A 27,630-nucleotide genomic window follows, 5' to 3' on the forward strand; every position below is an offset into this window, starting at 1 on the left:
TGGTTTGACTGTCAGTTTGAGGATCCAATGGAGTTAGGAGGTTTAGTTGGAAGCGCTTTTTTATACTTTTCATTGGTTCATTGTCTGTAAAATGCCCACAAAGACGTAAAGGGTGGTGCAGCACAATATAAATTTGAACTCATAAGCTGCATAGAATGAAAATGTGATTTATCAAGCCAGCAGCTTAATCACAGAATCTGAAAATGAGTCTGATTTCTATCTGCATTTTGCGTTTGAAGCAGCTGTTTCGCAACATGGAGCCCTCAACCTAATGATAAAACCGTGATAATTTCAGTGTTTCTGAAATTGAAACGACAAATTATTTTAGCGTGACAACTCCGACAGAGAATAATCCATTTTAGGCAACACATTCTCATAAAATAAAAGCAAAAACGAACCTGAAAGCAGATGGCCGGACAATGAGTGTGTGCCTTGCATTACAGATGACTCGAACATTCATTGTATGTTTTCTGTTTTGTTATTGAAAGTCCTGTTTAGTGCCCTGCATGCAATTTATTTTTGGGGGAAATGAGGTTACCGGTATTTAGTTGGCAGCAGCGTATTCAACAGGGACTGCAGTGCACGACAGAATATATTCTTGTACTGGCAGTCAGACACACAGTAAAATCCTCAGTGTTGGTTTAGCTCTGAGAGTGGACAAATGGAACCTTACCGGTCTCGGTCTATAACTCGGGTCCATATGGTTCTGTACACCATCAGAGTTGGTTGGGCAGTAGGATTCCCCAGTGTTGTGTATTATCGTCTCTTGTCGGGTGAAAACCCTATATGTCCAAAACTATTACTTTTCAGGATTAAACATTGAAAACAAGCAAAAGTTGGCAGATCGACAAACTCAAAACACGTCGCTTTGCCCAGCATTTCAAGCTTGTGGATCTGCTACACTTTTGATGCTTTCGTGTGACACTGTAATGTGATCAAGTAGGGCCGTTAAGTTACGAAAAAACACGACGTTAGAATACGGATATACTATAGGAGGTTTCTGCCCGACAGCAACAATAGTCACTGTTTATTGCAGGCTAGAGATGCAAGGAGCCTGACTACACTGTTTAATGCTGGTTAGAGATGCAAGGAGCCTGACTACACTGTTTAATGCAGGCTAGAGATGCAAGGAGCCTGACTACACTGTTTAATGCAGGTTAGAGATGCAAGGAGCCTGACTACACTGTTTAATGCAGGTTAGAGATGCAAGGAGCCTGACTACACTGTTTAATGCAGGTTAGAGATGCAAGGAGCCTGACTACACTGTTTAATGCAGGTTAGAGATGCAAGGAGCCTGACTACACTGTTTAATGCAGGCTAGAGATGCAAAGAGCCTGACTACACTGTTTAATGCTGGTTAGAGATGCAAGGAGCCTGACTACACTGTTTAATGCAGGCTAGAGATGCAAGGAGCCTGACTACACTGTTTAATGCAGGTTAGAGATGCAAGGAGCCTGACTACACTGTTTAATGCAGGCTAGAGATGCAAGGAGCCTGACTACACTGTTTAATGCAGGCTAGAGATGCAAGGAGCCTGACTACACTGTTTAATGCAGGTTAGAGATGCAAGGAGCCTGACTACACTGTTTAATGCAGGTTAGAGATGCAAGGAGCCTGACTACACTGTTTAATGCAGGCTAGAGATGCAAAGAGCCTGACTACACTGTTTAATGCTGGTTAGAGATGCAAGGAGCCTGACTACACTGTTTAATGCAGGCTAGAGATGCAAGGAGCCTGACTACACTGTTTAATGCAGGTTAGAGATGCAAGGAGCCTGACTACACTGTTTAATGCAGGCTAGAGATGCAAGGAGCCTGACTACACTGTTTAATGCAGGCTAGAGATGCAAGGAGCCTGACTACACTGTTTAATGCAGGTTAGAGATGCAAGGAGCCTGACTACACTGTTTAATGCAGGTTAGAGATGCAAGGAGCCTGACTACACTGTTTAATGCTGGTTAGAGATGCAAGGAGCCTGACTACACTGTTTAATGCAGGCTAGAGATGCAAGGAGCCTGACTACACTGTTTAATGCAGGTTAGAGATGCAAGGAGCCTGACTACACTGTTTAATGCAGGTTAGAGATGCAAGGAGCCTGACTACACTGTTTAATGCAGGCTAGAGATGCAAAGAGCCTGACTACACTGTTTAATGCAGGTTAGAGATGCAAGGAGCCTGACTACACTGTTTAATGCAGGTTAGAGATGCAAGGAGCCTGACTACACTGTTTCATGCAGGTTAGAGATGCAAGGAGCCTGACTACACTGTTTAATGCAGGTTAGAGATGCAAGGAGCCTGACTACACTGTTTAATGCAGGCTAGAGATGCAAGGAGCCTGACTACACTGTTTAATGCAGGCTAGAGATGCAAGGAGCCTGACTACACTGTTTAATGCAGGTTAGAGATGCAAGGAGCCTGACTACACTGTTTAATGCAGGTTAGAGATGCAAGGAGCCTGACTACACTGTTTAATGCAGGTTAGAGATGCAAGGAGCCTGACTACACTGTTTAATGCTGGTTAGAGATGCAAGGAGCCTGACTACACTGTTTAATGCAGGTTAGAGATGCAAGGAGCCTGACTACACTGTTTAATGCTGGTTAGAGATGCAAGTAGCCTGACTACACTGCGTGGGAGGGACACGGGGAGCATTGTGCCGCAGGTTTCAAGGTCATCTTTGATTGCTAACAGTAATTACTGTGTGACTGCACAAACTATACGCTACGTGTTGATTAGATCCTGATTCTCTCCGGGCGTCTTTGAGACTTATCGGCAATCTGTGTCTCCTTGCGGCAATCGCAGCAAGGAGACAATCTTCGATAATGGAATATACATGTATCTTGATTCCTGAGCCATGCTAGCGTGAGCTGTAGACTGCATCAGTGGTTCCCAAACTGGGCTTCGGGACCCCTTAGGGGGGGTCCCCACATTATTTTGGGGAGGAGGGTCCCCAGATGATTTTCTTATCGTTCAACATGGCTTTCTCTTTCAACAGTAAACTAAACAACATACAGTATACATACATTTCTAAAGTGACAATTGAATGACTTTAACTCATTGACTACCAGAGTTAAACCATTGTCTATAGCTGCCCTTGCCAGCCATTCCTGCTGTTTTCACTAAGCTTTGAAAAGCCATCCACCCGGCAATCGCTTAGTGTAAAAAAACAAAGTCTTGCGCTCTGAGGCGTTGTGAAGCTTGCACAGATACGGGTAACGGGAGGGGGGGGGGGACGACGACAGTCAAAACATGTCTGGAGTTGAAAAGGCTTGAGAATCCCCTTGACATAGAGGGGACAAATACACCAGCCGTGTTCTAGACAGCAGGGCCCCTTTGGATGCCACGCCATGAGCATAAACCCATGAATGATTCCTTGATTGAAAGTGTGACGTTTGTGTCCCTGTGTGTTCCTGTGCAGCTGTTCCTGTTCCAGCTGCTGAGGGGTCTGTCCTACATCCACCAGAGCTACATCCTGCACCGCGACCTCAAGCCTCAGAACCTGCTCATCAGCGACACCGGAGAGCTCAAACTGGCCGACTTTGGTAAGCAACAATGGAGCTGTTGAATCCGAGACAGACGGAGACAGAGAGAAAGTGTTTGTGTGTTTTTCCCCAAACAAATTAAATCTGGCTTCTGCAATGCAGGTCTGTTTGTGTGCTTGTGTGTGTGTGGGTGGGTGCGTGTGCGTGTTTGTGTGCGTGCGTGCACGTGCATCAGACAATTCTCTAGTATAGAGCCCTGAGGGACGCTCAACCATATGGGGTTTTCGTGGTCAAATGTCTGCTTGTGTTTGGATCCCTTTGTCAGTCTAGCTGTGATGTCTGTCTGTCTGTCTGTCTGTCTGTCTTTGTGTGCGTCTAGTGTTGTCAGTGCTTATAAAGGTATCCCGTAGAGTTGTCATATGGTGCACCTTGGCATAAACACTGCCCACATGGGCAGACTGAAAACCCCTTAAAACCCCTCTCTTTCATTCTGTTACTCATCATCCAAGCAGCCCTTAAAACCCCTCTGTCTTTCATTCTGTTCCTCATCATCCAAGCACCTCTCAAACCCCTCTGTCTTTCATTGGTTCACCATGCATCCAGTTCGGCAATTGACAATTTAGGCATTTAACAGACACGAGTGCTTGATTGGAGTATAAGTGGTTATGAACCCTAGTCAACGAACGACAGGGTGAAAACTGAACAGTGGACTTTACAATTGCCATGTACAATTTAGGCATTTAGCAGACGCTCTCACCCGGAGTGACTGCGAGATCAGAATGAGCAGAGTAAGCATCAACATCTAGTCCAGTAAACAACGACAAGGTAAATAAACAGTGTAGAGAACAGTGTAGTGCCTCAAAGAATCTAGGATATCATGTAAACAATGAGTCCAACATCTAAATCACATTCTGTACATTTGTGGCTCGAGGGAAACAAATCTACGAAACAAAAACATGAGAACAGAAGGTGGCAATAACAAGGTCTACAAGGAGAGTGAAGTGCAATATGTAGGTGAGTTGGAGTCTGAAGATAATGGGAGTCAGATTACGGCGATAGTGTCCAAACCCTTTCTGCTTCAGGGCCCCACTCAAAACCCTCGGAAGCGTTTTCGACCCACCCCATCATTATCAATAGTAATGTTATATATATATATATATATATATATATATTTTTTTTTAAGTAGCAGATCCATCAGCTTTTGTGCAACGCCGTAGTATGATCAAGTTGAGTGTTCATTTCTGAAAAAACGCAGAAAGTTAGAATATAGAGATAGGAGGTTTCTGCCCTGTCTAATTGGTCCGTGCACACTGGACATGTGTGTGTGTGTGTGTGTGTGTGTGTGTGTGTGTGTGTGTGTGTGTGTGTGTGTGTGTGTGTTGGGGCGGGGGGGTGACAGCTTCATCAATAATGCACGGTCTGAATTAGTGCAGGAACATTACTGCCAGGCAAATGAGCCTCTGCATGGGGGAGTAATGGACAACACACTAAATGAGAAAGAATGGAAGTCCCTTGGTTATTATCCTGGCTTTGTTTTGGCCACACACACACACGCACACGCACACACACACACACACACACACACACACACACACACACACACACACACACACACACACACACACACACACACACACACACACACAATGCATGCACAGACGCACATGCTCATGCGTACACGCACATAGACAGAAACACTTCCACACACACACACACACACAAAAAAGCCATAATCAGCCATTACCTTCAGGGAACTAGTTTGGGGGAACTAGCCAGGTGTGAGGCAGTGTGCATGTGGGTGCACGTTCACCCAGATGCTCACATACGCGTGCGTGCGTCTGTGCGTGCGTGCATGCGTGTGTGTGTGTGTGTGTGTGTGTGTGTGTGTGTATGTGTGTGCGGTATGGGTCCGTCTGGCATCCCCGTTGGCCTCATTTTGGCCTTGAAAAAGGCCTGACAGCTGAGAACCAACCAGGGAGTCTGGTGGTGGTGGTGGTTGTTGTGGGGGGTAAATAATGGAGGCTAGTTAGTAAACTAATTTATGCTCCTGTGGAAAAGGAAGATAGCCGACCTATACAAGCCTCGCAGGTCGGCTATTTTCACTGTATAGCTAGCATGATACGGAGAGTGGAGGTGGAGGTATGGCTGCAGGCATTCACTGTATAGCTAGCATGAGACGGAGAGTGGAGGTGGAGGTATGGCTGCAGGCATTCACTGTATAGCTAGCATGAGACGGAGAGTGGAGGTGGAGGTATGACTGCAGGCATTCACTGTATAGCTAGCATGAGACGGAGAGTGGAGGTGGAAGTATGGCTGCAGGCATTCACTGTGTAGCTAGCATGAGACGGAGAGTGGAGGTGCAGGTGAGTGGATATGTGCCGAGTGCAGAGAGAACACAGCTCCAGTGCTGTCTTTGGGGATGAGAGTAAAACTGCGTATAATTGAAACAGATGTGGCCTGGGAGGATGAAGCCATGCTTGCTTGTTCCAGCCCCGCTTAAAGTGCTGCAATTCCCTTTATTTCCGTTGCTGTCAGAACATGAAAACCTCGTATTTTCCATGTGTTTTTTTTCCTCGTGATTTGTTCCCTATATACTGTAGACTACGTCGTCTGTGATACTGTAACGAGAAGGTTTCTGATCTACAAGCTCACAACAAGGTGCTGCATCGCGAGATATTATAGATCTAGCTTGTAGATCGGCTATTTTTATAGTTTTGAAAGTGAACGTGGATTTTTATGAATATTTAACCCATGAAACGTATGAAGAGATTGTCACTAAATAGTAACAACATTGAACACGGGTGTGTTTTTTTAGTTTTTTAGTTTTTCATGCATACTTTTGGACATACAAGGTTTCCACCCGACAGAGACGTTTTGTTAGAAAGTGCCTAATTGATAGCGATCAGAGAAAAGAGATTCTTCCAAGACAGAAACCCATTAGCATGAAATATAGAGTACAGCATTAGTTCTGACAGGACTTCACCGCATTAGCTTGCGGCAGGGGATCTAAGGTGGCCATTTGAAAAGTAAACCATCATAAGACATACTTTATTTTGCTGGCTGGCACAGCTGGGAACAAAATATATTCTTAAAAACTGGAAATCTGAAAGCTCCCTCTCAGAAATATTGCCTGCCCACCCCAAAGCCCACCCCAAATCCCACCCTCATGCCCACCACAAAGCCCACCCTCGACATCCTCTGAGGAAGTCGAAGGGTGTTGCACACACCCAGATCTGTCTTTTTTTATTTATTTGCAGATTAAAACTGTAATTTATTAACAATATTCAAGCATTCTATTATGTTTGGCGGTAGACAGAATGACAATGATCAGATCAGATGAGCATAAAGAGGGTGGAGGTGGGTGGTGGGTTTAGCGAGAGCTTGTGGCTGGGCCTGAGGGTGGTGGGTGGGCACTGGGTACAGGCATGGGGGTGGCTGGAACGGGCAATATTAAGCTGTTATAAAGACCACTCTATAACATGAATAGTCAAAGGCATGGTGTGGTCTTTGCAGGAATTTGCTGATTCCCAGACTTTTCCATGCCAAGGACCCCCAAGCAGCAGCCATTGTATGATATCTTTTCAGGAGTACAATAGTAAGTCAATACGGGTCTATTTGGTTTAATTTTACGCTCTCAAGAGTTTAATTATTGTTAAACAAGTCTACACAATTAGATCATTTAGAATAAGTGTTATTTTGATCTACACCTGATGTCTCTCCTTATGGTGCCAACATCAATACAGCATGGAATTGTGGACAAAATCCTGTCCGATGACGACAAAGCATTCTAAGTCTTGGGTCTGAGAGGCTAAAACTCCTCAAATGGTGGTCCATGGCTCAAATGCCGAATAAATAGTGGACCTTGATATGAAATGGTTTGAAAACCCTGACCTACAGTATATCAACGAGCTCGAAACGCATGGTTTGTGGATCTGTTACTTCTGATGTTTTGATGTGTGGCGCTGTAGTGAAAACACAAAAAAAACATGGAGATGGACAGAGGGACCAGGAGGTGGGCTCTAGGGCTGCATTCACACATTCAAGACACAAGTCTTGTGTCTGGTCCCCCCCCCCATCAAACCATGTGACTTCCATTGGAAATTAATTGGAGCGGCCATCAAAAACGGACAGGACACCAGACAGACACAAGACATGTGTGTCTATGTGTGAGTGCAGCCTGGGGCCTCGTATGGGGGGAGGGGGGGCAATCATACACAACTGTTTGGTCAAACCACGTGACTTTCATTGGAAAAAGCATTGAGGTGGCCATGAAACACGGACGGAACAGAGCATGTCCGTCCGACATGTGTGTACGAGGCCTGGGAGGACATGGACAGGGAGAGCAGGAGGTCTGGATGTGGGCTCACTGTGTCCCTGCTGGTGGATGTGCACGTGGCCCTGGAGCTGATCCAGAGTCAGCCCTCTGGCCCCTTTGTGCACGTTTTAATGAGCTGCACAAACGACGGCAAAACAAATGAGGCCTTTGAGTAGCAAGGACAGGGCTAATTGAAGCCAAAATAAGCACCGTGTGTGTGTGTGTGTGTGTGTGTGTGTGTGTGTGTGTGTGTGTGTGTGTGTGTGTGTGTGTGTGTGTGTGTGTGTGTGTGTGTGTGTGTGTGTGTGTGTGTGTGTGTGTGTGTGTGTGTGTGTGTGTGTGTGTGTGTGTGTGTGTGTGTGTGTGTGTGTGCACGCACGACTGCACGTGTTTGCCTCATCCAACTTCATCCAACACACACGCATGCACGTGCACACACACACACACACACACACACACACACACACACACACACACACACACACACACACAGAAAGCAATGCCAGGAGGACTGCTATTTTCTGCGAGAATCACAGAGAGGGGGTTGTGGTCAGTGACAGCTGCATGTCGGCCGCAGAGACAGAGCGGCCAGCATATGGCCCCCTGAGCCTCACGTTTCCACGGGGCAAACACACGCAGCGCCCCGGCCCACGCCTGCAGGGTCATTAGGACGGGCGCTGTGCGCGCATGCATGCATGCATGTACAGTATGCATGCGTGTACAGTGTGTTTGGGGCACAGCGGGCGGTCGCCCCGCTTCGCACGCTGCCAAAATTAGAGGCCTGTCATCGAGTTTCAGGAACTAAATCATCTGGTGCGTCGCGGACAGTTGTGGCTGCGTGTGTCTGGAGTGGCATCAGCTGTGGATGTCTCACTCGGGGCACTCTGTCCGAGGCTCTGTTGCCCCTCCCTTCCGTGGCCTCACTATAAGCCCCTCGCCTCCTTAATCAAACCTCCCTTTCAGAAGGACTTGGCAAGAGCCCTTGGTTTGGACAGAGATCCCAGATCTGGCCAACGAGCTGCTGTATGGTGGTTGCTTTGTTCCCTCAGCCGTCGCGCCATTAAACAAACTGCCCTGCCGATAGGATATGGTTCTGTACACAGAATGGGGACCTCATGTTTTTATGTTGTCTTGTTGGTGTTATGCTCTGTGTTGTTTTTGTTGTGGGTATGTTTGAACAGATCTGTGAAGATGAATATCATTTGAGACAATATAGATTACTATTATTATATATTTTATTACAGTCTTTAACCTTGTTCTGCTGGTCAGTCATTTGCAAAGGACTGGAATACAGTATGTCCCCCTGTGGAGATAGCGGCTCCATGGCATGGTAAAGCACAGCGCTGTGTTAACAGTCTGTTTATGGGCCGTAGCTGAACCCCTAACTCTGTAGGTCTTCACCTCCTATTTGGTAACATTTATTTGCCGTCGGGCAGAAAACTCTTATCTCCACATTTAGAATGTTTGTGCTTTTTCTTAAAAGAATGAATGAATGTCCCACTTCATCATACACAGTGCCGCGTTTTAAGCTTGTAGATCTGATATTTTTGAATTCTGGAAAGTAACAGACATTTGCACATAATGAGGGTTCGACCCGACGGAGACGATTCCTACTTTCTCTGGTTTTGAATTAACTCTTCACTTCTGAGACACGTTTACGATGCAGTTTAACAGCAGTGCATGCCAGACATAGTTCCGGTCTATCCTACAGAAGTTATGCAGACATTATTATTTTATTCTTGCAGACATGCGCAGGCAGCGCTGCACGCTATAACAGCTGGCGGGGGATAATTGTGTCTTTCTGCGTGTGCGTGTGTGCGCATGCGTGGAGTAAAGCACGCTGACAATGGCGCTGCAGGAATCTACTCTGAACATGGAAGGCATGCAACGCTCTGAGCAGCACTCTGTCTGTCTGTCTGTCTGTCTGTCTGTCTGTCTGTCTGTCTGTGTGTCTGTCTGCTCCCACGGGTGCTGTTACACCCAACGGCACAGACTCGCCTGTAGGCCCAATATTTGCTTGTGATGTGTGTTGACAACACTCTTGTCTTATGTGCCTGTGTGCATATTTACAGGTTGCAGATGGCCTTTTTGAAGCCTCCAATAAGAGGGAGGTGTGTGTGTGTGTGTGTGTGTGTGTGTGTGTGTGTGTGTGTGTGTGTGTGTGTGTGTGTGTGTGTGTGTGTGTGTGTGTGTGTGTGTGTGTGTGTGTGTGTGTGTGTGTGTGTGTGTGTGTGTGTGTGTGTGTGTGTGTGTGTGTGTGTGTGTGTGTGTGTGTGTGTGTGTCCAGCCTCTCCTGGGACAAATCCAAAATAGACTGTAGAATGGGTTGAACACAAAAGTGTCTGTGTGTGTTGCTGTGCACAGAGCAGGTAATGACTGGGATTGTGTTCTAAAATGCAGATCTCATTACAGTCTACTTTGTATTGTGAAATCGACTGGGACAGTAGCAGGTGGTGGCCGCGCACGGATCACGTGTGCGTACACACACACACACACACACACACACACACACACACACACACACACACACACACACACACACACACACACACACACACACATCACACCCCCCTAATAGGTTCTTACCCCTAACTGAACAAGCTCACAAAACGCCTTTCTTACCATAAAACAAGCATTTGTTTCTGTCCTCACAGCTCTAGCTGTTCCTGTTTCTGATTGTATTTATTAACTTATCTATTTAGGTTTTTTTATGATCACATAGGTTAACACGGACATTGCTGTTCCTTGGAGTGGTTGCACCACTATACAAGTATAGTGATGTAGTGGGGTTTGAGATGGTGGAAGAGCCTTTATGTAATATGTATGTCCTTCATTTGTTTTGTTCTGTGTTGTTAGATTTTTTCTTGCTGTATGTCTAGTGAAATAAAAATATATATTTCTCAAAAGAATATCTATTGCCCTCAAATATAGTAATGCGGACACATACGCACGCATTGCACGGATTCATGCACGCACGCATGTGCATGCACGCACATGCACACACACACACACACACACACACACACACACACAGACACACACAGGCACGGAGGCGTGAATAAATGTCTAGTATATGAAAGGCGCGGTGAGGAAAATCAGAGGAAATTGATGTTCAGATGCACACGTATGGATGCATGGCTATAGACAGCTTTTTCACGCGTTTGCAGGCTCTCTCCGCGCACTGGAATGTCATTTGCATTGCCTCTGATATGGCATATTATGCACGCGCATTTGCATTCACATCTGAATCTGAATGTCTTCGCTGTCGTGCAGAAACATTGTATCTCCATAAACGAATGCGACGACATCATCGTACAAGAGTGTTGTCCAAAAGGTTTGCGAAAGTAGACGGTCTACAAGCTCCCAACTTGCTATGTTTTGAAATAATTCGAAATTAAATTGGGTCTCCTTGCTTGTTGTGGTGGACATACAAAATGAGTGGACAATATTTCCATAAACGCATATAGAGCTTGCCCTGAATGACTTTAACAGGTCTGTAACTCTGAGAGTGGTTCCATTTGTACACTCTTGAGTTAAGGGCTTCCTTGCAAATGAAACATTTGAGAACCACTATTACTTGGACTCCTATTAATGTGCCATAATGTCGTAGTAAATCAGTGGCATATACTATTCTGAGGAAAAGCCAGAGACTTGACATTCAGTAATTGGGTCTCATAATGTTTTGTATAAAAGAAAATCAATCATTTGCCACGGATAAGACCAAGGGTTTGCCACGGACACATGTTGTCCATACTGATGAGCCCTTGAAATGAACAGTGGTCTGGCGTGTCTGTGGGTCTTCATAAATATTAAACCAGTGGAAAGTATTAACAAGAGCTCCCGCCTAAATAATAATTGGATCCATTCTTGTTTTCTCCAACATTGTTACTATTCTTTTTTTCGTAGGACATACAGGGTTTCCAGCGCGACAGCCACGATATAGCGCACCCTCATTAGCATAATTGTTGATTCACAAGCAGTATGGTAACCTCTGTGGCGTCTGGGCTGATGTTCAGACTTTCAAATCACATTCATCCAGCCATGAATGCAGACTGTGTTACAGTATGGGTATGTGTGTGATTAGCATTAGCATGCCCTTGAACGTATTGAGGTTTTTGAGACGGAAAGATACGTGTTGCCATGCCCGCTATATATAGTCGACTTTGGGCTTCTTTTTCTGTAAAGTTGTCTGGCAAATATCGGTATAGTTGCGGGTTGCATTTTTCGGGGGCTTGTTTCTAAAGTGTATAGTTGCTTATACAGTACAGGCTTCCTTCCAAAATGTTTACAGTGGTTCACACATATTTTCATGTTATAGACCCCCAAATTGTCCGTAACCCCCATCTGAAAATGTTTTGTCCCAGAGAGCTGCGTACCATAGCTATTTGTGTTCTTAGAATGTATAAAAAATCTTCCAAATAGTCCATATTTTATTATTATTTTCAAATAGCAGATTGTTGATCGATTATTTTCAAATATCTGCTGTATATGTAGGGCCTACATATACAGCAGATATTTGAAAATAATCTACATTGTAGGCGCTCATCTGGCCTATTATAGTAGGGGCTTGTTGGGGCTTGTTTTCCTAGACCTGGTTGCTTATATCTCTCACAAAATCTGGCAACACTGCTCCTCTCCTCTCGTCCTGAAGTGTTAGTGAATCGGCTAGCATGTCTGTGTCTAATAAGGTTGTCCAGTAGTACGTGGCTCTGGCTTGTTATTGTGTCCGCAATCGTATGCACGCAGTCAAATGCTCTGTGTCAACCGTTTAATTTAACGGGTCCACTTGGTGACCAGTTTGTACTCTCTCTCTGTTACAAAATGGATGAATTAGCACTGAGGATTTCCACTGTGTAAGCCATCTGTTTCACGGACGTGGAGGGCAGGACACACAATGCGGGCACCAAGACGCCCTTTCCTTGTTCCTCACTAATAAGATACACGTGCATGCGCACGTCCTCATGCACAAACAGCACACACAACCTTGCATCGCTCAAACGCAAACTTAGGATGCTGTACAGTAGAAACACACAATGACGCACGCACGCACGCACGCATGCACGCACGCACACATGCACGCACGCACGCACGCACACACCAGCGTGCCCGAATACGTACACAACACACATGCGACACATTGTGAGCTTGTAGTTCGGCTATTTTCACACTGACACTGATGCACAACAAACTAAGTCTAACTCAGCCTTAAGTGTAGGGAATGTCTTCCAGTACCTTATTTTATTTTAAATAAGGTATTTCTGTATTGTGGTATTGCTACATCTACTTAAAACAAAACAATGTGAGTACGTCTTCCACCGCTGAGAATAACCCAGGCTTCATTACCATGCTGGTCGATGTGTATAACAAAGTGAATATAGCGAACATCTCCTTTCCTTTGTTGCAGGAATACTAAGGCTGTTCTTAATGCCACTGGCCTGTATCTGTAAACATCTCCATTCCTCTCTACCTCCTCCATTCCTCTGTGCACCGGGGGAATCTGCTGACAGCCGCAATATATAATCCTGCAGGCATAATATAATAACTTAAATCTCTGTACCCCAAACCACCTGTGTAAATGCTAAGAAACAGTGGTGGAAGTCACTAGAAGAACTATACTCTGAATCAGTAGCTAGCAACATGTCTGCATGGGCGGCAGTGGCTCAGGGGTATAGAGTGGCCGGGAGAACATCCGGTTGCCAGTTCGATCCCCGGCTCCCCCAGAGTTAGTGTCGAAGTGTCTTTGACCTTGAGCAGACCTGAACCCCTAATTGCTCTTGATGTGCAGGTTGGTGCCTTGCATGGAGATTATTCTTCCAAAAACATCACAGTACAAATCATAAAATGCAGTACAGCATGATCCATTTTTGTGAACAAATGCACAAACCTATAGAACAAGATTTATAACAGTAAAATTAATAGAAAACATATACAGATTTGTCAGTCCGAAAATACAACCTAATCTAACATAATTTCCTTTCTGACTATTGCTGCCTTAAGTTTCCTTTTGAAACAAAATGTAGGCCTATTTCTTGTTAAAGTCAAATGTGCGGGGAGCACACACCAGTATGCAATATACAGTAGCTCTGTACATGACTGTTTTCTTAAGTGCATTGGTTTTGGGCAGAGGAAAAGTAAAGTGACCATTTAGTGCATGTCTAGTATTGTAATGTCTTTCATTTTCAGGTAATAGCTGTAGAAACAAACCGAAGGGTTTCTGTAAGGAATGCGCATTCTTTAAAAACAGAATAAGGCTGTATGCCAGTCTTTCATTCACCCTCATCCATGACAGCCTGGCATGCATAGCATCCACACTACTCCTGACAGAACAATGAAGTGCTAGTGTTGCCGCTTTGTTCTGAGCAAGCTGAAGTTTACCAAGTTCTTGCTTTGATGCACTAACTAGACATTGGTGACTGAATGTGTGTGAATGGGTAATGCACAATTTATGTAAAGCGCTTTTGATAAAAGCGCTATATAAATGCATAATTTATGTGCGTCTGTGGTTCATGTATCTCGAGAACCGACCGACTCAAACTCGGTGGGCTCATCGGTGAGGACTGGAGGGAGTGCCCTGTGTGGTGTCGGTCTGATATACATTTATATAGGCATATGGGGAAACGGAACCGCCATGCTTTGCTCCTCTCTGCTGCCATCTGGTGCTGTGTGTGTGCGTGCGTGCGTGCATGCGTGCATGCGTGTGTTTGTCGTGGCCCGGAGAAACAACAACAACACGGAATGCGTGGTTAGACTCGAGTCTAACGCCTTGAATACGAATATACAGTATGTCCATAAAGAATCCGCATTCTACGCCATGAATAGGAATTGTAGTATATCCATAAAAGGCACACAGACAGACGGATACAGAAGTCTCCATATATGGGCAAAAAGAGCAACAAGTACAACGGGCATTGCATAACCGAGTGAGTTATGCATCTCCAACTTGCATCGTTCCCAAATAGATTGTACACAATTACACTTAATATATGCAGTACTCCCTGGGTATAATACTATATACTATAATAACCTATAAACCTGTCAAATCACCTGTGCAAAATTAATTATAAGAAATGACTGTCCAACGACTGCAGCCAACTTTAAATGTGTTATTGTGTGGGTGTTGTAAATTACTATTGGTTGTTTTAATATCTGGAGATGTGAAAGGCAGATCCAGAGGGCTTGTTATTAAATCTGACTCCATGGAGAATTAATCTTCATAATATTTGACTGGGGATGATGAAGGGGGAGGCTGACACTCCGTTTCATTTGCTCTGGGTTTTATGTGTTTTTTTCCGTGTGGTGTCCACAGCCCCGTGACTGGAACAAAACGATGCCTCACCCACCACTGTATCGGCTGGGGTTTTTCTTTTCTTTTTTTTTCCGCTGCTGTGAAACGATGATGAATGCTCCTATTTATCAAAGAAATCATCATTTGTTTGGCCAGCCCTTGTTTTCTTCAGGGAGAGCTTTCTATTATTTTCTTTACGCTGCACACATACTGTACATATACCTGACTGGAAGCACGTATGCACATCAGCTAGAGAGAGAGAGGGGGTGGGACGGACGACGACAGAAGAGAATCATCCAGAACAACTTCAAAAGAATAGCAGGTTGTTTTTCCCTGAGGGATGGAGACTATTTTGGTCCCCCCTCTCTCTCTCTCTCTCTCTCTCTCTCTCTCTCCTCTCCTCTCCTCTCCTCTCCTCTCCTCTCCTCTCCTCTCCTCTCCTCTCCTCTCCTCTCCTCTCCTCTCCTCTCCTCTCCTCTCCTCATCCAGTATGGTGACCCCTGGTGTTGCCACGGGGGAACAGAAGGTGATGTATAATTCACTACTGACCTTCAGCCCACTGGCTACCTGGGCAGAAACGCAGGTCACGGATTGGCTGAGGGGTGTGTGTGTGCGTGGGTGGGTGTGTGGGTGTGTTTGTCATGCATGTACAGGAAGTCCTATAGGTCAGGACTTTGAAATAGAGCAAATCTTTGTAGTTGGACTCATGGGGGTTCGAAAGGAGAATGCGAGTATATGTGCGCACGCACGCGCACACACACACACACACACACACACACACACACACACACACACACACACACACACACACACACCATTTTGGCTGCCCTTAACTCGCTGCACGTACAGTAGCTGGCGGTTAAGTACTATTTTGATGTACTTTTACTTTGCTTTATTTGTACTTAGTTACTTTGCAGATTTAGATAGTAGCTCTACAAGCTCACACGGTGCGACACATTGTGAGCTGAGATGTCTGCTATGTTTTGTGGCATTGGGTCAGAGAAATGAGGGAATGTTTGAAAGGATTTTTGAAACGAGACATTTGGCATATGACCTTTGGTCTATTTCGATACGCAATAAGTATTGCTACAGTATTTTTACTCGGAAATAATCTGTGGTGGAATCTTCCACCACTGTTGGCATGTTTTTTCACACACAGAGCTGTGATCTCAACATGCTGTGTGCTGGTCTTAACTCTGTGCACACACACAGCTGACTCTGAGCCAACCCTGCACCCCACAGGCAGAGCCTCATCCTTTCTCCTCCGTAATACACATTACTGCGTGTGCGCACGCACAAACACACACACACACACACACACACACACACACACACGCACGCACGCATGCACACACACCCCTCTCGCTATATCACAGGCAGACCGGCATCCTATTACCACACACCCTTTTTATGATGATTAGATCTACTCCATCCTCATGGCCTCTGTTAACCCGTACACGCCCCCTCTTACTCACGCACACGCACGTGCACGCACGTACACACACACACACACACACACACACACACACACTAGGGCATTAGCGAGGAGAGATTTTTCCAAGTCGACTTGTCAGACAGTAAAGTCGAAGTTGAGTCGATGCATCGTTTTATGACGGGGCACACAGCACTGCACACACAGTGGCCTCAGTCAGTGTATGTATCATCTATATGGCAAAGCGCTGATTATCAAAACATAATACTGTAATAGTAAATACTAAACAGTGCAGGCACACGCGCAAGTGTGCGTCGCACACTTGTACAGAGACCAGAAAAGAGAACAACAGGAGAGGGGGCATAATTGGCACACAGTGCAGCAGCAGCACAGCACAGCGGCCCGAGAAAATATAACATTTAAACTAGTGGCAGTCAGCAGCCCGACCTTCAGAACACAATATAGAAGACATAGGTCTATATATTAACATTACAGCAGCCAGCAGCAGTTTGGCACATCATCAGAATACAATCTGCCTTCCACCTTCCACCTTCACGACATGAACCTTCTCCTCCTCCTCCTCCTCCTCTTCCAACAACTCGATAATGTTCTCATGTTAGTTTGTAACCACTGAGAGCCACATACACAGCTGCAGTTAGGTTCTTAATTAAGGCCGTGTTCTGAATGCAATGCAAACTAATAGGCGAGTGCAGTCCGGTGTGCAAAGGGAAAGACAATCAATCCTACAGTTTGAATTCTGTACACACTGATATGATATTTTTTTCAAGTTTTCCTAATCTGAATCGACTTGTGTTAATGAAATCGATGCATAGCTTTTTTAATGAATGCCCTAACACACACACACACACACACACACACACACACACACACACACACACACACACACACACACACACACACACTGTATGAATCTATCATAACTCCAACGCCTACCCTAACCTGGATATTTTCCTAATAAAACCTTTTTTTTTTTAATGAGCAACCACTTTTATTCTGAGGACCACGAGCATGTCCTTGCGGTGTCTAATTCTACTATACTTACAGTATGTTGTGTCCCCATTTTGGCCCTCACAAATATAGTAACACAAGTGCACACACACACACACACATACATGCACACACGCACGCATACACACACGCACACAGAAATCACATGGCCCACCCCCGGTTCGCCACAGGCCAATGCACATCCAGTACATCTATCCACATATATACACACGCCCTCACGCACGCTGTGAAAATGATAGCCTCTCAGTGTGAGCAGTCTAACAGCGTATACTCAGCACTGTCACTGCTCTTTGTTTACTGAACAGATTAGCAGTGTGCAAATTGCAGCGTTCGGTCCGCAGGACTGGCTGCAGAAACTCCCCCTCTCCTCTGGGTGCTTGCACGCATGCACGCACGCATGCACGCAACGCACGCAATGCATGCAACGCACACACGGACACACGAACACGTCATTCATATACTCCAGGCGTTAAGCTGAGGCCTCCTCTCCATGTCTCCATTACTTCCTCCCTTTCTTCCTCCCTCATGCTGGGGTCCTGGCACCGGGTTCAGGAAGTCATTTTTTCTACTGAACTAAACGCTTTAATTAAAGCTTCCCTCCACCACCTGGGAGGAGATGTCGACTTAATGCCACCAACCTCATTAAAACCACTTGTCTGTCGTGTCTGTGCATCATGCCCCCTCCTTCCTCCTCTCTCTCTCTCTCTCTCTCTCTCTCTCTCTCACACCACAATGCCGTGTCATTAGCTGTTTATTATGTCTGGTCCGTCATATGGGAATGGATCTGTGAGGGTGTTTTTAGATCATAAAGCGTGTGATTGATATTCTGGCTCCCGAGGAGCTGCTGAAGCAGAGGTGCTTCGCCGTGGCCATATCCATTTGAAAGGCGACCTCGGGCGGCGCCAATGTGCAGCAGTCAGCACGAAAAGTTTTTATTTTATTTTCTTTTTAACGTTTTTTTCACGTTTTCTTTTTGTTGTTCTGTACGTTGTTGTTGCTGCAGCAGCTCCTTGACAGCGTTCAAGGTTCACAAATTGTGCTTCTAAGAAAACAAAACAAAACAAAACAAAACAAAACAAACAAAAGATAATTGGAAGAAAACTTGAATTTACGTGCAAAAGTAGACATACCATTTCCTATTTATTATTACTTTATTTATTATTTTCAAGATTTTTCAAAAATATAAACACATGGCAGATGTACAAGCTTGAAATGATGTGCTATTTTTGAATAGCCAATGCTAAAATACAATTGAACTGTCTTTGGCTTGTGTGGTTGCATGATGTTTAATATCGGCAAGAGTTGCTCTGCTATAGAGCAACAATTTCTAATCTATGACTCCAAATTCGAGTCCCATTCTCACAATGAAATGACAACCCAACCGTGTGGGTTGACATTGGCAGTCCCAGTCAGTGTACTGCAGTGTTTCTTTTTTTTTTTCTAAAGATATTTTTTTGCGGCTTACGCCTTTTATTGATTTTTGAAGGGACAGACAGTAGGCTGACAGGAAACGGGAGAGAGATGGGGGGATGACATGCAGTAAAGGCCGTGTCGGGTCCGGGAGTCGAACCCGCGGCACACTGCGACTGGATTACCAGTCCGGTGCCCAGACCGTTACGCTACGGCCTGGGCCTACTGCAGTGTTTCTGACCACCCTGATGCAACCAGCTGATACCAGCCTCCTCCTATTTTACGCCGAGTTTCACGTGTCCCCTCAGCCAAGGTCGTTCAATGTTAATGGTTGCTGCTTACCTTCTGTGCGTGTGTGTGCGCACGAGCGTGTGTGTGTGTGTGTTTGTTTGTATGCACACGTACGTGTGTGTGTGTGTGTGTGTGTGTATGTGTGTGTGTACTGTATTTGTTGTTGTCGTAGAGAAGCCTATTATCTCCATATTGTAACTTTTTATGGTTTTGTTTTCATAAATGAACGCCCTACTTGATCATACCACACTGTAGTGTCTGCTTGTTTACGAAAGCGTCAAAGCTAGCAGATTTTGCCGTTTTTGAATCTGAATCCTGAAATGTAACAGATTTGGACATATGAGGTTTCCACCTGGGCAGAGACATATTACTCTGTAATGTGTATGGGTGTTTTCTCATCTCTCCTCCTCTCTCTCCTCCAGGGCTGGCCAGGGCCAAGTCCGTCCCCAGCCACACGTACTCCAACGAGGTGGTGACCCTGTGGTACCGCCCCCCGGACGTCCTGCTGGGCTCCACCGACTACTCCACCTGTCTGGACATGTGGTGGGTACCACCCCATCACCCCACCTTTTGACCTCTACGTACATACATACCCCACATCTCACCCACCTCCTATGGGGAAATATACTGTATTCATAGAGTTGTGCAAATATATACATTTTTACATAGCTGCACTATGTAACGTCCCTCTACTACCACAGATTTGAACTTGGTTTCCTGCTTAATATTGTTTTTTAAATTATTATAATTTTTTTAATCATTGAGCTAATAGAGCCTGCCTGCTTGCTCAGGGGATCAATTTAATCTTCACCATCACGTCAAAATTTGATGCTGTGTCTATAGGTGAGACATGACCTTTCATACAATCTAAATGTCTCAATAGAATAGCAGCAATTCATTTGAGCAAGGCAATTTTAATTTGACATTTCAACAAAGGAATTCTTATGTTAACGCACTACTATAAAATCTCTCTCTCTCTCTCTCTCTCTCTCTCTCTCTCTCTCTCTCTCTCTCTCTCTCTCTTCCCTATTCTGTTGCTGGTTTGAATGGTCAAAGGGTCTGGAGCAAATATTATTTATATAGCTCTATAATGACTACATTGTGAAACGCGCAAATCCCACCAAAGATAAAGGGACAGAATGACTGGCACCCAACTGTAATTTATGTCGTATTAACATGCTCTACCATACAGATTGGACAAAATTACATTTTATTAATTAAAAAAGAATTACACGGTGAGGCTTTAATACTCGTGCTTTAATAAATGTGTTTTTAGGTGAAGTCTGGGTTCTGACTGGATGTTACCATCAGTAATACCAACGGGCTTAAAACCCACGTACAACCTTATACCATGTACAGAGCCACGAATGAACTGATTATATCGGTGATCATAGATAGTCAAGGTCACTGTGTGTGTGTGTGTGTGTGTGTGCATGCCCAAAACACACATAACACCTTTTATATTCACTACTGTACATGCATTATAATATACGGGGTTTGGAACAGACAGTGATAGAAACCTGCAGCTGCTTGCACTGGAGGCATAACATTTCTAGCTTTTTGTTTAGTTTTTCTTTGGTCTCCGTCTTGTATTCTTTCATGTCCTTCAGTCCCAGCTGCTTGGCTCTCCCACTGAGAGAGCCTTATAGTGAGACTGATTCAGTGTGAAGTCTGATCATACCATCGTTAATGGAAGCACAGCTGAATACTCCACTGCCTATACTACTATGCCAGAGTACAGCAACCACATGCTTTCGGAGACATTGTGACTTATTTATTCTGCTCAAAGGTCAAATATCAGCCGTCACGATTGTTGGGGATGAATGACAGATGACAGATATACAGTAAAATCAGAGCAATATCACTTTCATACCCATAAACCATTGGCTGGTCCAATCGAAACACTTTAAAGCCTTTTTTAATCGATTCTTTGTACATTACAGCACTTTGGCTTCGCAAGACGGTACGGGCGCAGCAGCCTTCATCAGCATTAGATTAATCTTTTTTATTGACCTATATTTATCCAGGGAAGGCCATTAATAGGACGCCCTGTGCAGTTATAAACGGCAATACATATAACAATAATAAAGAAACACATTAAAACCAAATCACAAATGCAGATAAATAAAGGAGGCGGAGAGCAGTGGGCAGATGTGTTTGAACTCTCTTTACTGAATAAACCACACTGTTGAAACACTGAGTGCTAATTTAACTCTCAGTTACGCTCCAATTATTTTTATTTAATTTTTACTCTCACAGTTAAAATGAACACTTACTCGTGATTGTGCCGGTGGAGGATATCGTAAGAGACACATTATCCGTGAGCTGCCTGCGATATGAAATTGAGCAAACAATTAGATTAGTGTGGATGCTTCCTCGAGTGTACTGCATCTGCAGTGGAGGTTATTTAACCCATTAAGACCAGATTCTACAAAAAACTAAAAAATACGTATCAGTTGTGCTCAATTTTTTTCATATCAAGGACCCCAGAATTATCTGTATTTGGCCGACGACCCCCGTCTCAAAATATTTTGTTCCAGGGACCTCTCAGAAGCAAAGATTTGAGTTAAAAACGTTTATATAAGAATATAATACTCAAACTAAAGATTTGCACACATTTTCACAAATTAAAAAAATGGCAGATCTACAAGCTCGAGCTTGCAGCACCAGACGATGCAGGCAGAGTGGTCTGACAGAGCTGTTGGAGGGGGGGTTCGGGGGAGCTGTGACCACATCTTACCTCTGGACAGGCAGTCTGCTGGGACCTCTCCCCCGTTCCAAGGACCGCAGCTGCATCCCACTGTGGCCAATTAAAGATTGCTGCCAGGAGACAAGGGGGGGGGGGGGGTTTGAAGTGGGGACCTACTGTATAGTCATGGCTTATAGTCTTGCAATTATTCATTTAGGCATTTAGCAAGATGCCCTCATCCAGAGTGACTTCCATTTACTTAAGGTAAATGATAATTAAGGTAAATGATAATGAATTGAGTGCATGGAGAGCATTGTAGCATTCTCTACGGCTCAGGGGTAGAGTAGCCGGTAGGACGGCTGGATGGGAAAACCGTGAGGTTCCCAGTTCGATCCCGCTGAACGCTGAACTCCTAATTGCTCTCGATGTGCAGGTTGGTGCCTTGCATGGTTTCTCCCGCCATCGGTGTATGAAAGTGCGTGTGAACTGTGAACGGGTGAATGCAATGCACACAATCGTAATGTAAAGATTGGATAAAAGCGCTATACCTGTATAAATGCACCATTTACCAAATGCACCATTCTCAAACAAACTAGGATTCCAATGGTAAACCAATGAAACTAACATCTGCCTAAATAACATGCTAGTACATTTCAAAATATAGGATATATTGCACGAACTAAATCACACACATTAACATTCATTGTCAAGAAAAACGAACCTAAAATAACCAATTTAAACAAACAAACGCGAGAACAAGTGTCCAATGTCTTTCGTTCTTAATGTCTATAGACAGGCAGACAGCTCTAGTCAATAAACAAGGTAAATCATCACATAGATATAGTTATTCAGAGAGAAGAGTGTAGTGACTCAAAGAAATAGCAGGTAAACAATGAACCTATAGCATCATCTAAAGATCATGCTAAATCACACTTGTGTGGCAGAGAAAAAACAAATCTAATAACAAAGAAATGAGAAGAAGTGACCAAGACATGGCTGCAGATAGACAGACAGACTGTAGTCCCCCCCCCACCCCCCAGTCCCTTGAGAAGCATTCTTCCATGAAGGAGCATGGCCACTAGGCCATGAAGAAAGGTCGGGATAACAGGCTGTCTGTGCCTTCCAGTGGAAGCATCCATCACAGGCGCCTCAGGTTATGGGATCACATCCATCTGGAGAGAGATGGAGGGAGCAGGATCTCCTCTGTTTCTATCTCCCGTTGGTGTCCTCACCTCCCTTGACATGTGTCAATCTCAGCGGACGCTGCACAGAGGAGACAGCTAGAGTAGCGCTTTCAGTCCTATGTCGGTTTCACACCTACAAACAGCGGCGGAAGAAGTCTTTGTACTTATTACTTAACACTCGGGTGTCTCTAAGCAGTCAATCTGACCCATTTTGAGATTTTTGTTTTGTCTCAGACTTCCATGACTTTCACCAAATCAGCTCTGTTATTATTATTAAACGGTAAAAAGGAGGAATGCATTGTAGCATTACAGTAATAATCTTATGTTACAGTTGTAAAAAAGTATGTAAGGTATGTAAGTATACAGAAGCATTGGCCATCAAAATATACATCTAGTTATAATGTGAAAGTAGACAAAAGTAGATAAAAGTATAAAATAGGTGCATGGTTAATGCATGGTTTGTGTTAATACTCAATGTACCAGTACTAATATTAGTAATGCTAAATTATGTAAAAGTATCTAGTATTTGCAGTAGAGTAAAAAGTACAATATTTGCCTTTGCGATGTGGTGGAGTAGGTGCGTAAAATAACACCACTTTTCAATAATAATAATATAACACGATGCTCCACTATTAAGAATTGAGAATGGTTAAGAATAGCAGAAGACGTAGTAGAACAACCTTGCATTAAGCCGTTTAGTACAGGCAGTGTACTTTATTATGCGAAGCGCGGCTCTGTCGTCGCTATAGCTAAAAACTAACTAAGCGAGGATGCTGGACCAACCTCATTAATGACTCCCATAAATCACAGTTAGCCGTGGTTTTATTGAGAGTCCGGGGTGTCCACACACACACACACACACACACAAGCCACACACACGGACTCCTGGGGTGTTCGCCACACTTTAGTTTGCAAGCTGCGCTGCCTTCCATCCCATAATATTTGTGCTCTAATATGTACCGTCATAAAAGCTCCATAAAGTCCACGGTCGTATATATCCAGCGGTGGAAAGTAACATTTACTCAAGTAATGTACTTCAGTATAATTTTGAAGTACGTTTACTGTACTTCAGTATTTCCTTTTTTTTAATGCTTTAAGGTTCTACTCCACTACATCTCATTGTAGCTTTTACTACAATGCTTTGAATTAGTTACTACTACTAGTTAGTGTCATTCTAATTACTGGACCCTCGTCTGGTTCAGACAGACGGGTAGTGTGTGCAGGCTGGGTGGTGTGTGACAATCCGGTTGAAGTATTCCTTCGGTACGGCGACTGCGGCGGCGGGCCCGGGAGAACAATAACGCGACATGAGACAGTATCACACTAAACTAAAGGTTCACAAATTTTATTACACAAACAGGAACATATATAGTGCTGGATCATAATTACGTGACAACAAGATATGAGACAAAATAACATGCCTCTGCAGCAAGGCTGACCTTGCTGGCGCTGAGATGTCTCTCGTAGCCTATCTTAAAGTATGCTACAGTACAGGCAGTACACAATACATATCAAGTATCTCAAGTTCAAGTACATAGACTTAGATGTACATGGGCACCTCATTATTATAACAGTTAGTTTGACTGATTTAAAATTTTAAACTTCGGCTATACGAAAATCTTCAAAAGACTTTTACTTGTAACAGAGTATTTCTTCTCAGTGATATTGTGCCGATTATGATTATTATTATTTTCAAACTTTGTAAAACGGTGAAAATAGCCAATCTACAAGCTTACACAGGCTTGTACATCTTGCTACTTTCGTGCGACACACTTTAATTACACGTTAATTTACAGAGGGAGAAAACACATAAAAGGTTGAAACGTGGAGATACCGTAGGAGGTTTGTGCCCCGACAGCGACCTGTTCAAAGTGAACAGTCCTTATTGTTGCATGGATGGGGAATGGGCTGCTGTTGGTGGGAATGTATCCATGTGGTTGTTTCCTGTACCTATAGCTGGACCTGGAACAGAGTTAGTGCAGCAGTCTAAATCATTGTGACGTCTACTTAAGAGGGCTGGCACAATGAGAGAGGTACCTTATAGCCGGGGCCAAAGGCACTATTTGTCACCCTCTCTCTCTCTCTCTGTGTATGTGTGTGTGTGTGTGTGTGTGTGTGTGTGTGTGTGTGTGTGTGTGCACGCGTACCATTTACTATATGCTTTAATAAATGGACATTGTAAGGACCATTTTCATGGGCAGGGTTATATGAGTTTTCACTAAATGTGTGGTGTTGTCTCTCTCACACACACACACACACCAAAATAGCTAAAAAATAAGTTGACACGTCGTCGTGCGCTTATAAGAATTGCTAATATTTGGCTATTTTCAATTATGTCCTAAAACGTTGATGTCCTCACAAAGGGGTGTGTGTGTGTGTGTGTGTGTGTGTGTGTGTGTGTGTGTGTGTGTGTGTGTGTGTGTATTTAAACTGCTGTCAGGGCCCATTTGTCAAAGAGCTATTGTTTCCTGACAGATTCACTTTCTGGCCCAGTGAGCTCGCTCGCGCTCTCTCTCTCTCTCTCTCCCCTGCTCTCTGTACCTCAGCTACGGGTGAAAGGCTCTGAGCACCACACCTCAAAATGCACGGTATCTAAAATTCAGCCGGCCCTTGAGTGTCTGACAATATACTAACATCCATCTCCATTACACACCTCCATCCATCCACACCTCTATAACCCCCCTGGCCCCAATACTAGCGAGGGAGGGAGGAGAGGTCGATGGTGAATAAGACCACAACTGTTCAATATAATCCATTAACCACAAAATGACCTGCATGCTGCTGGATGTCAGCACAATATAATGGTCATCAGCACAAAAAAACACACACACCCTCTCACAATATCTGGTCAATGTGGTGCTTATCACGGCAACACTTCCAACCCTGAGTGAGGTGAGGTCTTTATCTGGACTGGCCCCCGTGGGCACTGCAAAATAATTATAATTCCACGCGTTCTATGTGTGGGAGTTACAATGATGGGGTTTTCACAGGGTATAGCCAGTGTAGTGGAAGATGCACTTTTTATTACCCATTAAAACTGGGGAAGCCTCTGTGTCATTGTAGATTTTGGCATCGGCAATTAAAAAATAGCAGATATCCAAGCTTGCAAAAAGCTTGTCAAAAATGTTTAAACATCAAAGTGTGAGAACTACTGATTCAGAAGGCATTTGTAGAATCGACATCAGGACTTAATTTTTTAGTTTTAAGTAAATGTAGAAAAGCTCTGTTACAAGTACAGACGCATTGCGACGCACTGTGATCCTTGTAGAGGTCACGACCTTGTGTAGACCTTTCCTTTTCAAATAGCAAAAGTTTTAAATAGGGCTTCAAGTGGTTATTAATGTAGGTTTTGTAATGTGAATGTGAATCTTCAAAGTAACTACAGGAACTAACTCAAATAATTGCTGTACATTGAGTAAAAAGTACAATATTTGCCTCTGAGGTGTAGTTCGAAAAACTTAAACGCAAATACTCTCAAATGTGTACTTACGTACATAAATGTTACTCTCCACCACTGGGAAGACTTTATGGTTCTTCCGGAGCTTTTATGACGGTACATATTAGAGCACTTACAGTAATAATATGGGATGGACACCAGGGGAGATTGCTAAACTGAACTGCCGTAGACATTTGCAGGAGTCGGCGTGGACAGTGGACACCCCAGATTAATAATTATAATAGTCTGTATTGTCCCCTCAGGGATATTCATATTCATTCTGTTCCAACAGATTAAAAGTAAACACATAACCATGTAGCACTAAACAACATAACCCCAAGACATGACATGACGTCCCCAGTATAGTTAAAATAATACAATAATCAATCGAGCAAATCTATACAGAGAAATATCCAGTGGCGGAACAACATTGGGCCGGGCCGGGGTGTGAGACAGCACGACCGGGCCTCACCAAACATGACTCCCAACACCCCCCCCCCCCCCCCCCCCCCCCCGATCGGGAAAAAAAAAACATTTACGCTAACAGTTGCTGCTAATTTGAGCAGGCGTACATGAACGAGAGAGGAGTTGTGTGTGTGAGGAGATGATCACAGTCACAGATAGAGGGAAAGTGTTATATTTTGCCTGTTATTTATGCTATATATTATTGATCGCGTCTGTGTCTGTGACATTGCGCAGCAGTGCACACACACGAGAGAGAGAGAGAGAGACGTATAGAGAGACGTAGAGAGAGAGAGGTGCTGCGTGTTAAAAAAAATAAATAGGCTACTACTCATCTTTGTGTTCTGTTTCACCTTTGCTGAGTGATCGCACACAGGGAAAAGCAACAAGAAGGGGTTTAGAATCGAAACAGTCCGTTGTGGAATCACACAGAGTGATTAGCCTACTAATGAGTGACAGGTCTTGCCACTTTTGTAGCCCTGGCTGGACCGCTTAGTTACAGCGACTCTCTCGGCAGCGCGGTAAATTCTCATCAGACAGACATGATATTTTGTTAAAGTGTAGGCTATTATAGGCTATATAGGCTCTGTATCTGGTTAATTCAAGATTCAAGATTCA

At 44.2% G+C, this 27,630-nt stretch overlaps 1 protein-coding gene across 5 annotated transcripts in view; it reads left to right on the forward strand.

Annotated features, from left to right (window-relative positions):
• Positions 1-27,630, forward strand: part of cdk14 (cyclin dependent kinase 14) — a 276,173-nt gene that overhangs the window by 134,667 nt on the left and 113,876 nt on the right. For all 5 annotated transcript variants that reach the window (XM_083761515.1, XM_083761516.1, XM_083761517.1 and 2 more), the window contains 2 exons: positions 3,416-3,539; positions 19,664-19,784. In XM_083761515.1, the coding sequence (XP_083617641.1) occupies positions 3,416-3,539; positions 19,664-19,784 (245 nt within the window). The remainder of the gene's footprint in view (positions 1-3,415; positions 3,540-19,663; positions 19,785-27,630) is intronic.

This window comes from Protomyctophum parallelum (genome assembly GCF_964188405.1).
Source record: "Protomyctophum parallelum genome assembly, chromosome: 3".
Taxonomy (NCBI): Eukaryota; Metazoa; Chordata; class Actinopteri; order Myctophiformes; family Myctophidae; genus Protomyctophum; species Protomyctophum parallelum.